Source organism: Lathamus discolor, chromosome 3 (genome assembly GCF_037157495.1).
Source record: "Lathamus discolor isolate bLatDis1 chromosome 3, bLatDis1.hap1, whole genome shotgun sequence".
Lineage (NCBI taxonomy): Eukaryota > Metazoa > Chordata > Aves > Psittaciformes > Psittacidae > Lathamus > Lathamus discolor.
This window is the reverse complement of record NC_088886.1, coordinates 2,875,334-2,896,573: the sequence shown is the minus strand read 5'-3', so window position 1 is coordinate 2,896,573 and position 21,240 is coordinate 2,875,334. Positions and strand designations below refer to the sequence as shown.

The following is a 21,240-nucleotide window of genomic DNA, read 5'->3' as shown; positions in this document are numbered from 1 at the left end:
AAGGCTTACATGTTTGGCTGTAGCTCTCAGTTTACGGTGGTCACTTTCTCTTTGACTTTTGCAGGAGGACGTGTGAGAGATGCTGTGGATGCTGCAGAGCTCCCATTCTCTATGGCTACAGGCACCTGGCTGCCAGTGTTGCCTTGATGGGGAACAGATACTTAAATGGTAGATATCTGCTTTGGCCAAAAGTATTGGCATCTCTTCTTGTCTTTGTGCTGATGACAGGGCTCAGGTGCTGTGGGTGTGTGGGAGCCTCTGAGTCTTTGCTCTCTCTTCTCCTCCTCTGCCAGTCTGCGCTGGTGCATCTTTCTTACAGGGGTGTGGGGCTGACTGTGTCTCGAACCCCATTGTGACATGGAGTATTATGAGCTCTGGGTTGTTTGTGATGGTGCCATGGCATCCAATGGAAGATAATTTTGTAGATTGCCTTTGCAAATTCTTTTGTGAAGCTCCTTGCAGTCCCAGGATGGGGTAGATGCTATGACTCCTTACCTGTGGTACACAGCACTGAGAGCTGCGTGGCAGACGGTTGGGTTGGGAGAATGCAGGAGCCCTGGTCTCCTTGCATGCCTGTCCTGGATCCTGTGTGGAATTGTGTATTGCAGCAGCAAAGGACACATGAGCCCACATTGCTGTGGGGATCTCTAATGCCTTGTCCTCCCCTCCACCCTTATGTAAATTGACACATCTTAATCATACATAATGTTACATAAGCACTGAAATGAAAATTTACTGTTTGGGTCTGCCCAGAGCAGGCCACGGAGCTGCTGCGAGGGCTGGAGCAGCTCTGCTCTGGAGCCAGGCTGAGAGAGCTGGGCTGGGTCACCCTGGAGAAGAGAAGGCTCCTGTCATGGTTCAAACCGAGTCACACAGTTTGTCCATTCACTCCCCCCACCTTTTCTCCCTCTTTCTTTCCTTCCCCACCCCCACCCCCACCCCCCCCCCCCGACACCACCCAGAGGGATGGGGAGGAAAATCGAGAGAACGTAATTCCCACGGGCTGAGATAAGAACAGCCCAGTAACTAAGGTGTAACACAAATCACTACTGCTACCACCAATGATAATAATAACAAGAGAAGAGAATACAATACCACTGCCCAATGAGTTCGACCCCCCACCCCGAAAAGAGCCCATGCCCTTCCGGGTAACTCCCAGTTACCTCTCTGGGCATGACGTGCTGTGGTATGGAATACCTCTTTGGCTAGCTTGGGTCAGGTGTCCTGTCTCTGCTTCCTCCCGGCCTCCCTGCGTCCCTGGCAGAGCATGAGACTCCCAAAGTCCTTAGCCAGAATAAATATTACTTAGCAACAACTAAAAACAGCGGTGTTATCAGCTCTGTTCCCAGGCTGGAAGCCAAAACACAGCGCTGCACCAGCTACTAAGAAGGAGAAGAACTGACTGCTAGTGCTAAACAAAGGACAGTATCCACTCCTTATTCCATACTGTTCACGTCATGCTCAGATCCCACATTTTCCATTTACCATCTCTCTTAAATATGTATACATCCACATACACAGAGAGAAAGAAGTCATTTCTTAGTGCATGGACCAATCCCTGTAATGCTGTTGAGTCCATTTGGTCCATGATGTCAGGTTCCATCCCTTGTAACAGTCTTTCAGGGCAGGAAAGGCTGTGTGCAGTGTTGGATCGTTGCCTGCTGATGCTGATCGTTCCTTCACTGCGGAACTCGTCTGGTTCTATCAAAATACATTCTCTGTTGGGATGATGGTTGGAGGGAAGTCAGGGCCAGTCACTGGTGACCTGAAGACATCTAGTTGATGGGCTATAGAAGTATTACACAGCAGGCAACAGCATACAATTAAGTTCATTGGCTGTTTTCCCCTAAAATCAAATCTGCTTGAGGTATACATCGGACTTCCCCATCTTCCCGCATTACTCACCAAGTATATCCGGTTCCCTGAGCAAAAGCAATCCCACAAGTGGGTTTGCCTTTACCTGAAGCAGGAATATCCCAGACTGTCTTCCCCAGCAAATTCGTCATGTGCACCGCAGCAACTTTGTCCCCCTCTACAATAAGTAAAAGTTCTGACTGGGCTGGGCCAGCTCTGTTGGCAGATCCTCTGGTGTTGACCAACCAGGTGGCCTTTGGTAAGTGTGTATCCCAGTGCTTGAAAGTTCCCCCACCCATTGCTCTCAGTGTGGTTTTTAACAGCCCAGTGCACCGTTCCATTTTCCCAGAGGCTGGTGCATGGTAGGGGATGTGATATACCCGCTCAATGTCATACTCTTTGGCCCAAGTGTCTATAAGGTTATACCGGAAGTGAGTCCCATTGTCTGACTCAGTTCTCTCTGGGGTGCCGTGTAGCTACAAAATCTGTTTCTCAAGGCCCAGGATAGTGTTCCGGGCAGTGGTGTGGGGCACAGCGTATGTTTCCAGCCATCCAGTGGTTGCTTCCACCATGGTAAGCACATGGCGCTTGCCTTGGCCGGTTGGTGGGAGTGTGATATAGTCAATCTGCCAGGCCTACCCATATCTGTACTTTAGCCATCGTCCTCCATACCAAAGAGGCTTTAACCGTTTGGCTTGTTTAATTGCAGCACATGTTTCACACTCATGAATAACCTGGGCAATCGTGTCCATTGTTAAGTCTACCCCTCGGTCACGGGCCCATCTATATGTTGCATCTCTGCCCTGATGGCCTGAAGTGTCATGGGCCTGCCGGGCCAAAAATAATTCACCTTTATGTTGCCAATCTAAGTCCATCTGAGCCACTTCAATTTTAGCAGCTTTATCCACTTGTTGGTTGTTCTGGTGTTCCTCAGTGGCCCGACTCTTGGGTACATGAGCATCTACATGGCGTACCTTCACCACCAGGTTCTGCACCTGGGCAGCGATATCTTGCCACGGTGCAGCAGCCCAGATGGGTTTACCTCTGCATTGCCAGTTGCTCTGCTTCCATTGCTGCAGCCACCCCCACAGGGCATTTGCCACCATCCATGAGTCAGTATAGAGATAAAGTACTGGCCACTTTTCTCATTCAGCAATGTCCAGGGCCAGCTGGATGGCTTTCCCCTTGGCAAATTGACTGGTTTCGCCTTCTCCTTCAGCAGCTTCTGCAACTTGTCGTCGAGGACTCCATACGGCTGCCTTCCATCTCCAATGCTTTCCCAGAATACGGCAGGACCCATCAGTAAACAAGGCATACTGTTTTTCACTTTCTGACAGTTTATTACATGGTGGGGCCTCTTCACCATGCATCCCCTCCTCCTCTAGTGACATTCCAAAATCTTTGCCCTCTGGCAAGTCCATGATGACTTCTAGAATGCCTGGACGATTGGGGTTTCCTATTCGAGCTCTTTGTGTAATTAGTGCAGCCCATTTACTCCATGTAGCATCAATTGCATGATGTGTAGAGGAGACCTTGCCTTTGAACATCCAGCCCAGCATGGGCAACCGGGGTGCCAGGAGGAGCTGTGCTTCAGTGCCAATCAGTTCCGAAGCAGCTCAAACCCCTTCATAGGCTGCCAGTATCTCTTTCTCAGTTGGGGTATAGCTGGCCTCAGATCCTTTGTATCCCCGACTCCAAAAGCCGAGGGGTCGACCTCGAGTCTCCCCTGGAGCTTTCTGCTAGAGGCTCCAGACAGGACCATTTCCCCCAGCTGCGGTGTACATTTTTTACATCTGGCCCGGACCGGACTGATCCAAGGGCTACTGCATGAACTATCTCGCGTTTAATTTGCTCAAAGGTTTGTTGTTGCTCAGGGCCCCATTTAAAATCATTCTTCTTCCCGGTCACATGATAGAGAGGGCTTACAATCGAACTGTAATTTGGGATGTGCATTCTCCAGCACCCAAGAAAGCTTGTGTTTCTTTCTTATTAGTTGGTGGAGACATTGCTGTTATCTTGTTGATCATATCTGTGGGGATCTGGCGACGTCCATCCTGACAGTTTATTCCCAAAAATTGAATCTCCTGTGCAGGCCCCTTGACCTTACTCTGTTTTATGGCAAAACTGGCTTTCAGCAGGATTTGGATTATTTCCTCCCTTTTTTCAAAGACTTCTTCCGCTGTATCGCCCCAAACGATAATGTCATCAATGTATTGGTGGTGTTCTGGAGCATGCCCCTGTTCCAGGGCAGTCTGGATCAGGTCATGGCAAATGGTAGGGCTGTGTTTCCACCCCTGGGGCAGTTGGTTCCAAGTGAACTGGACACCCCTCCAAGTAAAAGCAAACGGTGGCCTGCACTCTGCTGCCAAAGGAATTGAGAAAAATGCATTGGCAATATCAATCCTGGCATACCACTTGGCTGCCTTTGATTCATACTGAAGTTCTAGCATGTCCAGTACGGCAGCACTCAATGGCGGTGTGACTTCATTCGGGCCACAATAGTCTACTGTTAGTCTCCACTGTCCGTTAGACTTTCGCATTGGCCTTATGATCACTCCCTGACTCTCCAGTCTACGAATCAGCTGATGGATAGGAATCAGGGAGTCTCGGTTGGTGCGATAATGCCGCCGGTGCACTCTTGTGGTCACGATTGGCACTTGTTCTTCTTCAACTCTCAGCAGCCCCACAATGGAAGGATCTTCTGAGAGACCAAGCAAGGTGGAGAGCTGCTCAATTTCCTCAGTCTCCAAAGCAGCAATACCAAAAGCCCATCGGTACCCTTCTGGGTCTTTGAAGTACCCTCTCATGAGGTAGTCTATGTCTGTGTTTGCACGAGGAGTCAGTTGACATACAAGGGATTATGGATGTGAGCGTTGGCCAACTGCGGTTGGTGCCTGCAAAGCCCCATCCAGCATCATGAAAAAGTAGCAGTTCTGTGGCTTTAGTGAGGAATTTCCAGCAGTAGTTGGGATTTTTGCTCTGGATCCTCTGACCTGACCTCTGGCTTCCAACCCTGACCAGTGTCACGTCCTGCTGTGACATGGGTAGTAAAGGTCTCTTATAACTTCAGCTTCTAGTTTGGTGTCCAGATAAATGCATTTACTGATGCAATGTACATGAGGAATCCCAGACTGGTTTGTGTTGGAAGGGACCTTAAAGCCCATCCAGTTCCAACCCCTGCCACTGGCAGGGACACCTTCCACTAGAGCAGCTTGCTCCAAGCCCCTGTGTCCTGCCTGGACTTGAACACTGCCAGGGATGGAGGGATGGAGCATCAACCTTCTTAGGCAGCCTGGTCCATTGCCTCACCACCGTCACAGGGAAGAACTTCTTTCTTATATCCAGCCTAAATCTGCTCTGTTTAAACCCATTCCCCTTTGTCCTGTCCCTACAGTCCCTGATGAAGAGTCCCTCTCCAGCATCCTTGTAGGCCCCCTTCAGACACTGGGAGCTGCTATGAGGTCTCCACGCAGCTTCTCTTCTCCAGGCTGAACAGCCACAATTTTCTCAGCCTGTCTTCATACGGGAGGTGCTCCAGCCCCTGATCATCCTCGTGGCCCTTCAGAAAATTTCATGTCCTTCATCTCTTGAGGATGTCCTTCTTGTGTTGGGGTCCTTGTAAGGTTTACAAGCCAAGAGTATTTTTTTCTACCTTCAACAGTTGTTCCGCTCAGCAGTAGCAGCTTGGAAGCAAAACTCAACAGGTTGATGAAGAGGTTCCTGTGAAGGCAATTTCACTTGTGAAGGCCGCACTCACGTGCATTTGTGTTCCCTCAGCTCTGTGGGTTTCCTTGGAAGGGGGCAAGTCATCAGCTCTAAACCAATGAGTTTCTTGCTATGCTGTTGACACTACTTGTGTTGTGTTCCTTAGGGTGACCTGACAAACCTGGTCCATGGCAGTCACTGCTCCAAGTACAGGCTGACACGAATTCCAGGCACCAATGCCTTTGTGGGAATCGTCAACGAGACCTGCGATTCACTTGCCTTCTGTGCCTGCAGTATGGTAGACAGGCTCTGCCTCAACTGCCACAGGTGAGCAGGAGATGGGAAATGAGGCTCCAGGCATTTACTATTTCCCTCTTTCCTGATTCGAGGTTTCTGAAAAGCACATTTATTTTGTAAGCTAAATGAAAACATGCAGGGAAAAACTGAAGTGAAAACAAACCAGTTACTTCACCTGCATTGATGGTAAGAGACACAGTGACTCGGCATCTTGCTAATCCTTTGCCATGTTGTCAGTGTATTAAAGTACAGGGTAGTTTATTCTTGATCCGTGAGGAAGAAATTCTTTACAGTAAGGGTGGTAAAACACTGGCGCAGATTGCCCAGGGAGTGGTGGATGCACCATCCCTGGAGACATTCAAGGCCAGGCTGGATGCGGTTCTGGGTGACCTGATGTGGCTGAAGATGTCCCTGCTCGTTGCAGGGGTTTGGACTGGATGAGCTTTGAAGGTCCCTTGCAACCCAAACCATTCCATGATTTTATGTTTTAATGCCGCAATAGATTTTGTTTCTCAGAGCAGTTATTTGTGGATCAGGCCCTTTGTTCAGCATACTAATACCCACAATTTTATGTGACTTGATGTGGTTTTCTCATTGAGGGCATCCTGGTGCTTGCAGGAGGTTTTGACTACACCAGCATCATTACATGTTTGTTGCACTGGCAAGAGCATCATAGAACAGCTTAGGTTGGAAAAGACCTTTAAGGTTGAGTCCACCCAGTAACCCAGCACTGCCAGACTGTCTCGCTTTGCTGTAGGTTCTCCTCCTCCTGGGCTGGATGCGGGGAGGAAGGACAGATTTGAGACTTGTCCGCGGCTGAAATGTCAAGGGGTGGGTAACAACAGACCAGGGAGACTCTGCCACTGCATTATCCTCAGTCCCACGGCAGAACAGAGCAATCCGTTGGTCCTGTGGGAGGGAGAAAGGTGGCTGAGCAGCCTTCCCCGCGGTGAGCTGCTGCTAGAGCTGCACCGCGGGGTTCACATCGTGTGCGATGCCTGATGCGTTTTCTCCCTGCAGAATGGAGCAGAACGAATGTGAGTGCCCGTGCGAGTGCCCTCTCGAGGTGAATGAATGCACCGGCAACCTCACCAACGCCGAGAGCAGGTGAGGCCCAACCTCCCCTACTACACAGCTTGTGACAAACGCCATTAACAAAGTTACCTGTTTTTTCACACTAACTTAGACGGGATACAGGCTATAGATATATATATATAGATAGATGATATATAATAGGTAAAAATGATGGTTTTCACTGTGCTTTGACTACTTCTATAATACAAGGCTCTGCTTTTTGCCCTGCCATAGGAATCCGAGTTGTGAAGTTCATCAGGAGCCAATGACTTTCACAGCAACTGATCCCAGCCTTCAGGATGCTCTCCCACAGTGCATTAACACTCAGTGCAACCAGAAAACAGAGAGCGGGTAAAGTGGCCTTCTCCATCCCTCAAAATACACCGTGTACTTCAAATAATTGAGTGCAAATAGCTCTTCCTTATGGTTTAGAATGGAAAACAAAGGTCTGATGGCAGAATGAGGTCTTACAGCACACACCAGTGGTGACTTTATGCTCCAGTGCAGAAACAGAAGACCCCAGGGTTCCCATTTGAGTTGCATGACACCATTAACAGCAACCAAATGGCCTTCCTGTCACACTTTGTGGTTCTGAGAACTGAGGGTTGTGCAAATGGAAGATTTGCTGTTGAAAGGACAACAAATTCTTCCTTTTTAGCAAAATGGATAGTGCTGTGATGTTTGTCTGCCTGCTGGAGATGTGTGCGGGCTAAAGCGTTCATGGAATGTAGACTGTACTTTGGCTGTGGTGACTTGGGAACACATTAGAGATGGTAGCTCCCTGTCCATTTCTAGCGTCTTGCTTCTCTGTTCCACTCCAGCATCACATAGAGAAGCGTGGGGGCTGGTTGTTCTTTTGCTAGCTGAAAGAGGTCTCCAGGGAGCTGAGATTGCTGGAACATCTCGTGCTCTGACCAGACTTTCCAAATCCTTTCTTCTGTCTTCCAAAGGACTGCAGAAAAAGGGTGGAACCACAGTTAGACCTCACCACGCTGAGGAATGTCTTGCTGCAGGGGTTACAAGTAGGATTTGCTCAGGCTGAGCGATGGAGTCAAAAAACGAGAACAAACAGACTTGGGAGATGCATGCTGAAGATGCAGCTTCCCTGTGTAACTCCCGTGGTGGTAATTGAGCAGTTTAATGACAAGGTTTTGATGGCCAAATGTTATGTATGTGAGGGCTCGTGGATGATTTTGGCCTCCCTCTATCTCATGACTCTAAAATAGACTGAGCTGTGCCAAACAAGAAGTGTTAACATTTAAAGTACAAAAAGTCTTCTCTTGGTTTTTATTTTCAGGGATTGCTTTGGTGTGTTGGACTGTGAGTGGTGTATGGTAGACAGCGATGGGAAGACCCATCTGGATAAGTCCTACTGTGCCCCTCAGAAGGAATGCTTCGGTGGCATTGTGGGAGCCAAGAGCCCCTACGTGGATGACTTGGGAGCAATAGGTAACTCTGCCTTTCTGAATAGGTGCTGCATTTAACTGTGCTCAATAACATGTGCTTTCAGTGTCAGAGCATGCATCTCGTAACGTGTCTGTATATATGTTTTATATATATATGTATATGGGATATAAATATAATGGGAGAAGGGCTTTGGACAAGGGAAATGGCTTTAAGCTGCCAGAGGGGAGATTGAGATGAGCTCTTAGGCGGAAGCTCTTCCCTGTGAGGGTGCTGAGGCGCTGGCACAGGGTGCCCAGAGAAGCTGTGGCTGCCCCATCCCTGGCAGTGCTCAAGGCCAGGTTGGACACAGGGGCTTGGAGCAAGCTGCTCTAGTGGAAGGTATGCCTGCCCTTTGAGACAAGGGGGGCACAAAATCACAAAATGGAATATATAAACCTTTAGAATTAGTTTTAAGTAATGTTAAATTTGATGGCTTTGTAACAGTAGCAATGGAAAATTACTGAGGTGCATGATACATAGGAAAAAAAGATAGAGTGCAGCTAGAGAACATACTGAGAATTCTTGTACAAGATAAATCGGTATAGTTGACATAGTTTTAAGAAAAACAGTCTAGAAGAACAGGACACTGGGATACAGAGTATCTGGGAATGGCAGGTGTCCAGGATGGGCTACAGTTGAACCAACTGATAAGTAGGAGGACAGGAGGATTATTATGTCTCTGGTGCTAATGAACCAATTAAGCTGGTAGAAGCATCTACTGCACGTGCTTCAAAGGCTGCCAGAAGTGATGAAGATCGTTGGAAGAAGTAAAGGACCCTCAGAGACCACCACCACAATTCTGTACACATGCGGGAAACTTTCTGGAAAATTATGTAATCCACACGTAGCCTCATGAACATGCATGTATGCCCTGTGGCTATATAAGGACGGCTTGTGTAGCAGTAGGGGAGACACACGTTAGGAGGAGCTATCCCCTGTGTCTCCCGGCGCCTCAGTAAAGAATACCTGCTTGTCAGCTTGAAAACTTTGTTGGCAAGTTTGTTCCTGGAGTTTTTTCCGACTCAATTTGGCGACCCAGATGGGACCCTCTCTGCTCGGCTCTAGGACCCGCTGAGGACAGGGCTCCCTAGGGCCCTCGGGAATTTTTCCTGGAGGGACCCCTAGACTCATTCAGATCACTGCGGGAGCAGACAAGGACCATCTTCATAAAAGGTATTCTTTTCTTTTGTATAGTCTGTAAGGTGCAGGGGGCATCTTGCATAAAGACTAAATTAATAATTGGGTTGGGTTGGTAAGCGTCCGCAAGGTTTGGAAGCCTTCCATGAATCGAGATAGGAAATCTCACAGGTAAAGGCATATGCCTGGCTGCTAGCGTCCGTTTGGTATACACCCACAAGCAGCAGGGGTCATCCTGTGGTTTGGATCGTACAAGATGCAGGGGTTGTCTTGTGGAAATGGTTTTGGGTCCAGTGTGCTATCAACAGCCTATAAGGGATTTGATTCGTGATGCTGTCAGCATGGGTCCCTGAACAGGTTAGTCGAATCACCCTCCGATACAGTGGGCTGTCCAGTACGGTTCCCACAGTGGGACGCAGACAGGCTGGTCAGACATAAGGGTCTCGTCCCAGCTAATCCAAACCTGAGTTTCCTACTTAGGATATGAAATAGCAGGAGGACAGAGAGAACTTGGAGTTGCTAGAAAAGAAGCCATTTGTCAGACTCCATGACCATTGACCATCAAGATGCTCTGGACATTCCTGGGAATGACTGGATGGTGCAGACTTTGGATCCATGATTACAGTGTTCTGGTAAGACCACTATATGAACTGTTGAAAGGAAACCCTCCCTCTTCAAAATGGACTGATACAGCAGAGGGGGCTTTTAGAAATTTAAAACAGAGCTAATGAGAGCTGCAACTCTGTGACTTCCGGATGTGACTAAATCCTTTAGGCTGTATTCCTACGAAGAACAAGGAATATCTTTGGGGTCCTTGCTCAAAAACTAGGACCATACAGAAGGGCAGTGGCATATTTTTCAAAACAGCTGGATGAAGCAAGGGAAGGATGGCCCGGATGCCTAGGAGCTGTGGCGGCGGTTGTCATGAATATTGAAGAGGCTCGCAAATTCACCCTGGGACAAAAGATTACTGTGCTGGTGTCCCATGTGTTATCAGCAGTCCTGGAGCAGAAAACAGCCCACTGGTTATCTCCTTCATGGTTTTTTAAAATACCAGGCCACCCTTGTGGAACAAGATGATACAGAAATTGTGGTCACTAACATTGTGAATCCAGCATCCTTTCTGCAGGAATGATTGACAGAACCACTAACGCACGACTGCTTGGCCACTATAGAGACTATATTCGAGCTGACCAGACTTGAAAGAAAAACCTCTGGAAGATGCTGATTCTTGGTTTACTGATGGCAGTAGCTTCATGAAAAATGGTGAATGAAAGGCAGGATATGCCATTACCACCACTTCACAAGCAATAGAAGCTAAACCTTTACCCGCGAACACCTCTGCCCAGAAGGCAGTAATAATAGCGTTAACAAGAGCCCTGGAACTGGCTTAAGATAAAAGGATAAATATTGGGACTGATTCTAAATACGCATTTGGTGTGGTACATGCACATGGTGCTATCTGGAAAGAGCGAGGACTTTTGAACACACAAGGGAAACAGATTAAACATGCTACAGAAATTCTGCAATTACTGGAAGCTGTTCAGCTACCTGAAGAAGTAGCTATTATGTACTGTAAAGGACATCAAGGTGACTCTGATCAGGAAATTGGAAATAATTTGGCCAATTTTGAAGCCAAATGAGCAGCTGAACAATCTAAAATCATGTCCTTAATCTCTGATGGCAAACTAACAATTGAGAAATCTAAACCTAGGTATTCAAAAGAGTATAGAAAATTGATTCAAGATCTAAAAGGACAGGAAAATAAAGAGGGTGGGGTTCAGATACCTGATGGGCGAATTGTAATCCCCTACAACCAACTCTGGAAGTTAGTTCGGGAGGAACATAATAAAACTCATTGGGGTAGTAACTCTTTGTATAAATACTTAAACAAACAAATTGTAGGAAGAAATCTATATACTATAGTTCAATTAGTGACAAAACAATGTCAGCTATGTCTTAAGAATAATCCTAAAACTGAAAATAGACACCAAATTGGGACAATTGTGAGAGGAAGTTATCTGGGACAGCAGGGGCAAACAGATTTTTCTGAAATACCAAGAAAAGAAGGTTATCGATATTTGTTGGTGTTAACGGATACTTTTTCAGGCTGGCCAGAAGCATTCCCCTGTAGGATAAATGATGCAAGACAAGTGATTAAAACATTATTTAACGAGATAATGCCTCATTTTGGAGTACCAGAGGCAATTTCTTCGGACCGAGGTTCACACTTCAGTGCAAAATTGTCACAAGAAATCAGCAAAAATTAGAAATTGATTGGCAACTACATGTTCCATACAGGCCTCAGGCCAGCGGGCAAGTAGAAAAGATGAACCATCTGATTAAACAACTGATTAGTAAAATATGTCAGGAAACAAATTTATATTGGTACCAAGCATTACCACTGGCTCTATTAAGAATTCAAACTAAACCTCAGTCGAAAGAAGAGGTTAGCCCATTTGAGATTTTGTGTGGAAGACTATATGAGTCCCAGTGTAATGGAGAAAGTCTTCAGGAAGTGGAGGAAGGCTATCTCCAACAGTTTCTGACCAATCTGGGAAAACAACTGGAGGAGATAAATAAGAGAATAGTAGGACCAAGAGCAAGAGGTTTGGATTATCCGATTCACCCTTTCAGATCTGGAGACTGGGTTTATGTTAAGAATTTTTCAGGAGATCCTATACAGGAAAAAGTGGAGCGGACCGTACCAGATATTACTGACCACCTTTACAGCAGTGACGATAAAGGAACAACCTGCTTGAATACGTTACTCAAGAATAAAGCAAGCACCAGAGCCAGAGAAGACATGGCAGGTCAAACCTTCAGGACCCTTGCGTATGAAATTGCGTCGGTCACAATTAGGACTCATATGATAACTGGCGCACAAGCTTGGGACCAGAATTTATACCTGAAATTAGTGCAGAATGTCACTAACGGTTTTGATCGTAGTGACTGTTGGGTGTGTGCACAGTTGCCTAAACCAGGAGAAAGCCTGGATCTTGCATTAATTGGAGTTCCAATTCCTAACACTGTCTCATGGACAAATTTGTGGGTGAACACCAGCAATCTGTATTCGAAGGAAAGGTTAAAGTTTGGAATAGTTAATCCTAATCCAGGTAATAAATATTACACCTGTGCACAAAGATATATTACACCAAGAACCGCGGTAGGAGATCATGCTTGTTTAAATGCCACAGATGGAGGTCACCATTCAAATTGCAATCATACTATTAATATAGATCATATCATAGTTCAGTGGTGGCTCATTCCTAAAGGGAAAGGATGGTATTGGTTATGTGGGGAAAATGCTTATAAGACTCTAGCCCCCAGCTGGAAGGGGGCATGCACCTTAGGTGCTGTAATACCCAATTTCACTATTATCGACAGGTATCCTTCCGGGACCTGGATTAGAAGTTTTGCTAAACGGATTAAGCGAGGGTTTAACCCTATTATTGAGCAGCACACTGCATTTCATAGTTTTGTAAGAGGGCTAATTCCATTTTTGGGAGTAAGTGAATTAGAGAAAGCAATTGTAAATATCTCAGCAACCATAGAGGAAATAGAAAGCAGAAACATTGATATAATCCAGGGAGAACAAAAAGAGATAACCAGCCTATCTAAGGTGGTATTACAAACCCAAATGGCTCTAGACATGTTATTGGCATCAGAAGGAGGGGTTTGTTCCATAATCAATGAAAGCTGTTGTTCCTATATAGACCAAAGTGGCAGAATTGAAACAGATCTGGAGGAAATTTGGAAACAAAGTAAGATATTTCCTGAAATGGCCATGGATGACACCTCCTGGGGTTTTGAATAAATATGGGAAAAGTTAACATCATGGTTATCTGATCTCTCCTGGTTGAGGCAACTGCTTGCAGGAATATTGGTGTTAATTATTTTAATACTGATTACTTGTGGTATGATACAATGTTCTCTCTGGTGTTGTAAACGATCTATGATAAATTATGGAGACTGGAAAAGGAATGAAATTAAGCACCAAGTAGAAACAGGAAATTATTTCAAAAAGACTTTTGATGGTAATGGTAATAGATAAAATGTTGCAAAAGAATTTGCAAAAGGACAGAAAAAGGGGGGATTTGAGACAAGGGGGGCACAAAATCACTAAATGGAATATATAAACCTTTAGAATTAGTTTTAAGTAATGTTAAATTTGATGGCTTTGTAACAGTAGCAATGGAAAATTACTGAGGTGCATGATACATAGGAAAAAAAGATAGAGTGCAGCTAGAGAACATACTGAGAATTCTTGTACAAGATAAATCGGTATAGTTGACATAGTTTTAAGAAAAACAGTCTAGAAGAACAGGACACAGGGATACAGAGTATCTGGGAATGGCAGGTGTCCAGGATGGGCTACAGTTGAACCAACCGATAAGTAGGAGGACAGGAGGATTATTATGTCTCTGGTGCTAATGAACCAATTAAGCTGGTAGAAGCATCTACTGCACGTGCTTCAAAGGCTGCCAGAAGTGATGAAGATCGTTGGAAGAAGTAAACGACCCTCAGAGACCACCACCACAATTCTGTACGCATGCGGGAAACTTTCTGGAAAATTATGTAATCCACACGTAGCCTCATGAACATGCATGTATGCCCTGTGGCTATATAAGGACGGCTTGTGTAGCAGTAGGGGAGACACACGTTAGGAGGAGCTATCCCCTGTGTCTCCCGGCGCCTCAGTAAAGAATAGAATCATAGAATCATAGAATGGTTAGGGTTGGAAAGGACCTCAATATCATCCAGTTCCAACCCCCCTGCCATGGGCAGGGACACCTCACACTTAATCATCCCACACAAGGGTTCATCCAACCTGGCCTTGAACACCACCAGGGATGGAGTACTCACAACCTCCCTGGGCAACCCATTCCAGTGTCTCACCACCCTAACAGGAAAGAATTTCCTCCTTATATCCAATCTAAACTTCCCCTGTTTAAGTTTGAACCCGTTACCCCTTGTCCTGTCACTACAGTCCCTGACGAAGAGTCCCTCCCCAGCATCCCTATAGGGCCCCTTCAGGTACTGGAAGGCTGCTCTGAGGTCCCCACGCAGCCTTCTCTTCTCCAGGCTGAACAGCCCCAACTTCCTCAGCCTGTCTTCATACGGGAGGGGCTCCAGTCCCCTGATCATCCTCGTGGCCTCCTCTGGACTTGTTCCAGCAGTTCCATGTCCTTTTTATGTTGAGGACACCAGAACTGCACATAATGCTCCAGGTGAGGTGTCACAAGAGCAGAGTAGAGGGGCAGGATCGCGTCTTTCAACCTGCTGGTCATGCTCCTTTTGATGCAGCCCAGGATACGGTTGGCTTTCTCGGCTGCGAGCGCACACTGAAGCCGGCTCATGTTCATTTTCTCATCGACCAGCACCCCCAAGTCCTTCTCCGCTGGGCTGCTCTGAATCTCTTCTTTGCCCAACCCTCTGGTTGGCATCCCTTCCCTCCAGCATATCAACTGGACCACACAGCTTGGTGTCATTGGCAAACTTGCTGAGGGCGCACTCAATCCCTCTGTCCCTGTCAGCGACGAAGATGTTAAACAAGACCAGTCCCAACACCGATCCCTGAGGGACACCACTCGTTACCGGTCTCCAGCCAGACATCGAGCCATTGACCACAACTCTTTGTGTGCGGCCATCCAGCCAGTTCTTTATCCACCGAGTGGTCCATCCATCAAATTGATATCTCTCTTTAGAGAGAAGGATGTCATGTGGGACAGTGTCAAATGCTTTGCACAAGTCCAGGTAGATGACATCAACTGCTTTACCCTTGTCCCCATCATAGAAGGCCACCAGACTGGGCAGGCAGGATTTCCCCTCAGTGAAGCCATGCTGGCTGTCACCAAGCACCTTGTTGTTTTTCATGTGCCTTAGCATGCTGTCCAGGAGAATGTGCTCCAAGATTTTACCAGGCACAGAGGTGACACTGACTGGTCTGTAATTCCCCGGGTCTTCCATTTTCCCCTTCTTGAAAATGGGGGTTATATTTCCCTTTTTCCAGTCGTCGGGAACTTCACCTGACTGCCATGATTTTTCAAATATGATGGCCAGTGGCTGCAGCTTCATTCGCCAGCTCCTTCAGGACCCGCGGATGGATTCCATCAGGTCCCACGGACTTGTGTGCGTTCAGATTTTGAAGATGGTCTCGAACCAGAATACCTGCTTGTCAGGTTGAAAACTTTGTTGGCAAGTTTGTTCCTGGAGTTTTCTCCGAAACAGGTTGGAACTGGGTGAGCTTGAAGGTCCCTTCCAACCCAAGCCGGGCTGGGATTCTGTGAGTGGATAATTTTCAGAGATGTTCATTTAAATATTTCTGCAGAGCTTTCATGGCTTTTTTTCCCCTCTGTTTTGTCCTTTTTGATGTAGGAGATGAGGTGATCACTCTGAACATGATCAAGAGTGCACCAGTCGGCCCGGTGGCTGGAGGCATTATGGGCTGCATTATGGTGCTTGTCCTAGCAGTGTATGCGTATCGCCACCAGATCCATCGGAGGAGTCACCAGCACATGTCACCTTTGGCTGCTCAGGGTGAGCTGATAACTCTGGAGGGAGAAATGGGAGGGTCTGGAATTAAACCAACTCCAAAACCCAAACCCAAACAAACCAAACCCAACACAAAACCAACTAAAAAGATCCCAAACCTCTTTCCATGGTTTTGTTTCAGTGTTTCACCCCATTTTATTTCCCTTTTGCTAACCCTTAAATCAGCCTGATCACATCCAGGTCACTGTGTATTGCTGCCCTCTCCCAGGTGCTGCCAGGCCTGCTGCCACCCAAAATCCTTAACATGCACCTCTTGTCCAGAAGCTGAATGCAGGCTTTTCCTAGAGCTAACACAAGAATCCAGCCTCACAGCCTCCTGGCCCTTGTCATAGCACACCCATGGCATATGTTTATTTCTGCACCAGAGTGGAGCTTGTGGGAGAGTTAGTTTTCACACCCTTTCTGCTTGGGCTCCTTAGGATGTGGTTTCTTTACTGGTGTTTCTGCATCTGGTGCATGAGATGTTGATGGACTATTTACACACAGATAAGATAGACGCACTGGAGTCTGAGAGACAAAAGTGTGTTTGGGAGAAAGGATACTGGTAGCTGCCAAGGTGAGAAGTGTGATGAGGGCTGATGAGCTCCCTATCTGGTTATAGCCCAGCTCTATTTTGTATCAGTTTGCTTTCCACAGGCATTTTAAAGCCTGTTCCTTTCAAGGGGACTGCACCTCCTCACACAGCCACGCCAAGTGCTTCCACTGTCCTACCAGGGTGACAGCCCTTAGTAAGAGGATCCCCAATTTTTCTCTTTAACAGTTGCATTTTTCTGTGTTTAATGGTGTGTAGAAATGTCAGTGCGTATGTCCAACCTGGAAAATGATAGGGACGAGAGAGACGATGACAGCCACGAAGACAGAGGAATCAGTAAGTACCAAATCTCTTTGAGCAGTAGAAAATGACAGAACAATGTTCTAACTTTAACTTCCAACGCACCCTGAGCATCATGCTAAAAAATTACTCCTTTTTAGCTTAGACAAGACAATTTGATTTTGTGCAAGGGAGGTTTGCCCCGTGTGCCCCTCATCAGGAGCACCTCCAGAAATAGCTCTGATCAGCTGAAAAATGAGAATTGTGGCAGAACAGGGTATGGAAAACTCCCACCTGACTGAGACAGAGCAGATCCTTGTCTCTGGGCCCTCACTGAGAGCTGAAGTGATACCCACGATTTGAAACTGTGTCAATACTCAGACTGAACAATAAGTGTGTCTGAGTTTCATGGCTTCAGTCTCTGCTTCTCCAGTTCCTTAGTTTCATTCTGAGCAGGCTTTCAGTGCCGCCGCAGGTTCTTTAGTGTTGACACAGTAATGCTCTAACTTCTATTAATGCAAGCAGATGAGGTGAACGGGTTTGACTGGATCTTGATCTATTCCACACTTAGGCACCTTCGTTTTATTCCTCCTCCTCTGTCTCTTGACAATCTTCTTCTATGAACTAGTATTTGAGAAGAATGAGTTTGCAGAAAGCCTCTCCCCTGTGCTGATTATCCCACTGATACAACCCAGTGCCAGCCCTCCCCTCACAACCAGTTGTGTTTGTTCCTCTCTCGCAGTCAGCAACACCCGGTTCATAGCAGCGGTGATCGAGCGGCATGCCCACAGCCCGGAACGCAGGCGCCGGTACTGGGGGCGGTCGGGGACGGAGAGCGACCACGGTAAGAGCTGAACCACTGCCCTGGCCCCAGGTTAATGATTGCGCTCCCTCGCTTCCCTTCAGGTGTCTGGCACGTTGCAGATGAGGCTGCCAAAACTAACCCAAAAACCTTTGCTCCTTATTGCTTCACAGTTGGACAGTCCTGACACCCTCCAGCAGATGATGCAGTCTGGTGAGGGTGCTGGGTTTGTACAGCAGCAGCTCAATGCCCTGCTCCCCATGTCTGATTTTGGGTTCAGGCAGCTTCACTGGGTGACCAGAATTCAGACCCACAGAGAGGGTCTGCAGCTGCCACGTTCATTTTCCATCACCAGCCCTAGCAATCTAAATGTTCAGTTGGGATAATGGAAATCTCCTACTTAAAGAGAGAAGGCAAATCCCCTGCAGGCACATCAGCATCTCTGCTGCTCTTCTCTTTGACGTGACCTGTGCATCTTCCATAAAACTGCAGAAATGTGTGCTGGACACCTGAATTTCTGGGGTAAGATAAGGGTGGATTTAGAGACTGACTGTGTCAGGTGCCTCCTTAGCCTTTCCATTGCACATTATTGCAGTCCATATGTATTGCCCATATATTGCAGTCCATGCCATCACCACAGAGGACATCTTACATCACCTTTAAGCAAGCAATGATCAACATGAACTGTGTACATGCATAGCAGTGAAGGGTGTTCAGCCATGCATGTTTGCCACAGGCACACTTCAACCCTGCTTAGGTTCAGGGAGCGTTGCTGTGTCTCTTGTGCCCTGAGACCAAGTCTCCTTAAACCCTGGAAGCTGGTAGAAGGATGTAATGCTGTTGAGTCAGGAGGCTTAATATAAATTAAGAGGAGGGTTGGACAGGGCAGTCTGCGACAGATGTCAGCTCTTAGCTGCATGTTGTGGCTGGGTATGTTACAGCAGAGCTCTTCAGTTATTAAGACTGTGGTTGCATTAATGGAATTGCTGAGGTACAGGAAATCTAAAGGCCAAAGCTTTGGAATGGGGATGAACAGATGTCTGAGAGACAGTCTTGCTCTAGGAGGAATTACCTCGGATTTGGGGCCAGATGACCTGAGTGGAGGCAGATTTGTTGGGCTCATGCTCCTTTTGCTCCATTACTTGTAGTCCTAGCAAATCCTTGCCACCCCTGGAGTCAACACATCAGGGTCAGCAGGGGAACTGCCCACCTAGTCCTGATATGTGCCCTTCTAATTTTAGTTCCTGTAACTCCATCTTCTTCAAAGGGCTGCCGAGTCGTCTTCCTCAGGTCCTCTCTGCCAGCTTGAAACCAGGACTCAGAGCATAGGAAATGAGAACCAGCTTTGGGTCCTCAGCATGATATTTATAATGCGCTTCTTTCACGGGTCTCAAGCTGGAACCCTGACCGAGATGCTCAGGAGCACTGGTGGGTTTTCAGCTATAGCCAAAGGCTCCCAAGAAGGATGATTTTGTGAATTCAAACAAGGTCTTTTTCATTTCTAGCTTGTGTTTTTTGCATTCAAAAACACTAAGGTGGGTTGGTTTGTGCTGCCAGCCGGATTTGAGTGGTAACAGGTGGTTTCAGTGGTAAATCCACATCTCGTAGTCATCTCATAGTGACTGCCAGCACCTGCTTCAAAAAGAGGGAACAGAAAATCTCTAGGGTACCTGCTGGGAGATGGCTTCCTCGCTGAGAGAGCACGATCCTGTCTTGTGAGGGTTAGCTGTGAGCTGGCTGGTGACATCATTTCCTTAGGATATCCCAGTGAGTGCAGCCTCTCGTTATTCCCACAGGCAGCTCATCTTGGGGGTTTTAACTTCTCAGGCTCCAGTAGCGGCTACTTTAGCCAAGGGACAGCCTCGAGTTAACTGCACTGTGCACACGCGCTTAGCTGGAAGTGTCAGTGCTGCTTGGCTGTGTGAAACATTCCTGTGTGGATTCAGGAGATTTCTTTAAGTGGATGGAAAACTCATTCAAACCATGTGCTTAGGGCTCGCAAACAGACCCTCATGGGTGAAAAGTGCTCTCTTCCTTTTAAAGGTGTAATACTGTGATTGTGCAGCAAGATGATGTGAAGAAGTTTTGTTGTTTCCAGATGGAAGAGCTGGGGCTTCTTCCTAGGAAAGATGTTGTTTGATAGGAACAGAGATACCAGAGGTGGATCCCACCTACTTCTTGTCTGTTTGTAGAGCTCTGAGTAGTATCTTAAAAGATATCCCCCAGTAAAGCCTTGTTTGGTTTTCGAATCAGTGCTAGCAGTTGTGCTGTAACAAACTGTTGAACGTGTGATGTTTGTTACTGTTTGGGGTGGTACAGACCATAGGTCCCCAGAGTTGATAACGGTGCCAGGGAAAGGGATCTGTTGGAAACTTAGAGGAGAGGGTGGGTTTGTTTGTTTCTTTTTCTGTTAATTAAAAACGTTGGTTTCTTCTCTATAAAGCTCTGATTGTGCCTGATGCCCTGAGGGGTGCTGCAGCCAGCACTGTGGAGCGTCACAGGATCCAAGAATGGTTTGGGTTGGAAGGGACATTTAAGCTCATCCATTCCCAACCCCCTGCCACGGGCAGGGACTCCTTCCACTAGAGCAGCTTGCTCCAAGCCCCTGTGTCCAACCTGGCCTTGAGCACTGCCAGGGATAGGGCAGCCACAGCTCCTCTGGGTGAAACATTGACCTCTTATTCTTGTTTTAACTTAGTGCTGCTGGTTTCTTTCCTAGGCTACAGCACGATGAGCCCTCAGGAGGACAGTGAAAACCCTCCGTGCAATAACGACCCGCTGTCAGCTGGTGTTGATGTTGGAAACCACGACGAAGACTTGGACCTGGACACCCCACCTCAAACAGCTGCCCTGCTGAGTCACAAGTTTCACCACTACCGGTTGCACCACCCAACTCTCCACCACAGCCACCACTTACAGGCTGCAGTCACGGTACACACTGTGGATGCGGAATGCTAATGAACAACGAGGAAAGGCGCGTTCACTCCTGAGCCATGATCCATGCAGCCACGGGCAGCTCTGTTCCTGTGCTTTTCACCAGGAATGATTTAACTGACTTCCCAAGTAAACTGTTAGGAATAAGAGCTTTACATTTGTATAAATGTAAGGCTGGCTCTGCAACAGGAGGGAAATGGGTTTGATGGATGGACCTGCCATCACATTAAATAAAATTGAGCAGGAGGAACGTCAGACCTGCAGAAACAGGAACGTGAGTTTATACAGCAGCTGAAGTTTTGGAAGCCCTGTCGTGCTGAGCCAGGAGGAGAGAGCGTGGAAGAGCCAGAGATGATTTGGTTTGGAAGAGCAGGAATCTGTGCAGCTGAAGACTAAAGAAGTGCCAGATAGGGGCATGGGGAGGGGGGGGGAAGGCTGTTGGTTTCACTGCAGTTCATTTGGCACGTCAAAAGGTCACTGCTCCGGTTGCTGTATGGAACCTGGGACAATGCAGCTCAAGATTTTTAAGGAAAGGATTATTTTTCTACTATTTATTGAACTGGAAACTCTGGGGGGAGGGAAGGGAGAAAACATGTTAGCAATTCTCAGTGACTACCACATATAT

General features: G+C 47.1%; 2 protein-coding genes across 2 annotated transcripts; both read left to right on the top strand.

Annotated features, from left to right (window-relative positions):
• The first annotated feature begins 1,061 nt into the window (after positions 1-1,061).
• Positions 1,062-9,467, top strand: LOC136011263 (VWFA and cache domain-containing protein 1-like). The gene is made up of 6 exons (XM_065672894.1): positions 1,062-1,148; positions 5,726-5,886; positions 6,877-6,963; positions 7,165-7,281; positions 8,228-8,379; positions 9,442-9,467. The coding sequence occupies exons 1-6, from the start codon at positions 1,062-1,064 to the stop codon at positions 9,465-9,467; spliced, it is 630 nt and encodes a 209-aa protein (XP_065528966.1).
• Positions 9,468-15,893: 6,426 nt separating this feature from the next.
• Positions 15,894-21,036, top strand: LOC136010813 (VWFA and cache domain-containing protein 1-like). The gene is made up of 4 exons (XM_065672537.1): positions 15,894-16,053; positions 16,859-16,936; positions 17,622-17,723; positions 20,401-21,036. Exons 1-4 carry the CDS (start codon positions 15,915-15,917, stop codon positions 20,637-20,639), a joined length of 558 nt encoding a protein of 185 aa, XP_065528609.1. The 5' UTR covers positions 15,894-15,914; the 3' UTR covers positions 20,640-21,036.
• The last annotated feature ends 204 nt before the right edge of the window (positions 21,037-21,240 follow it).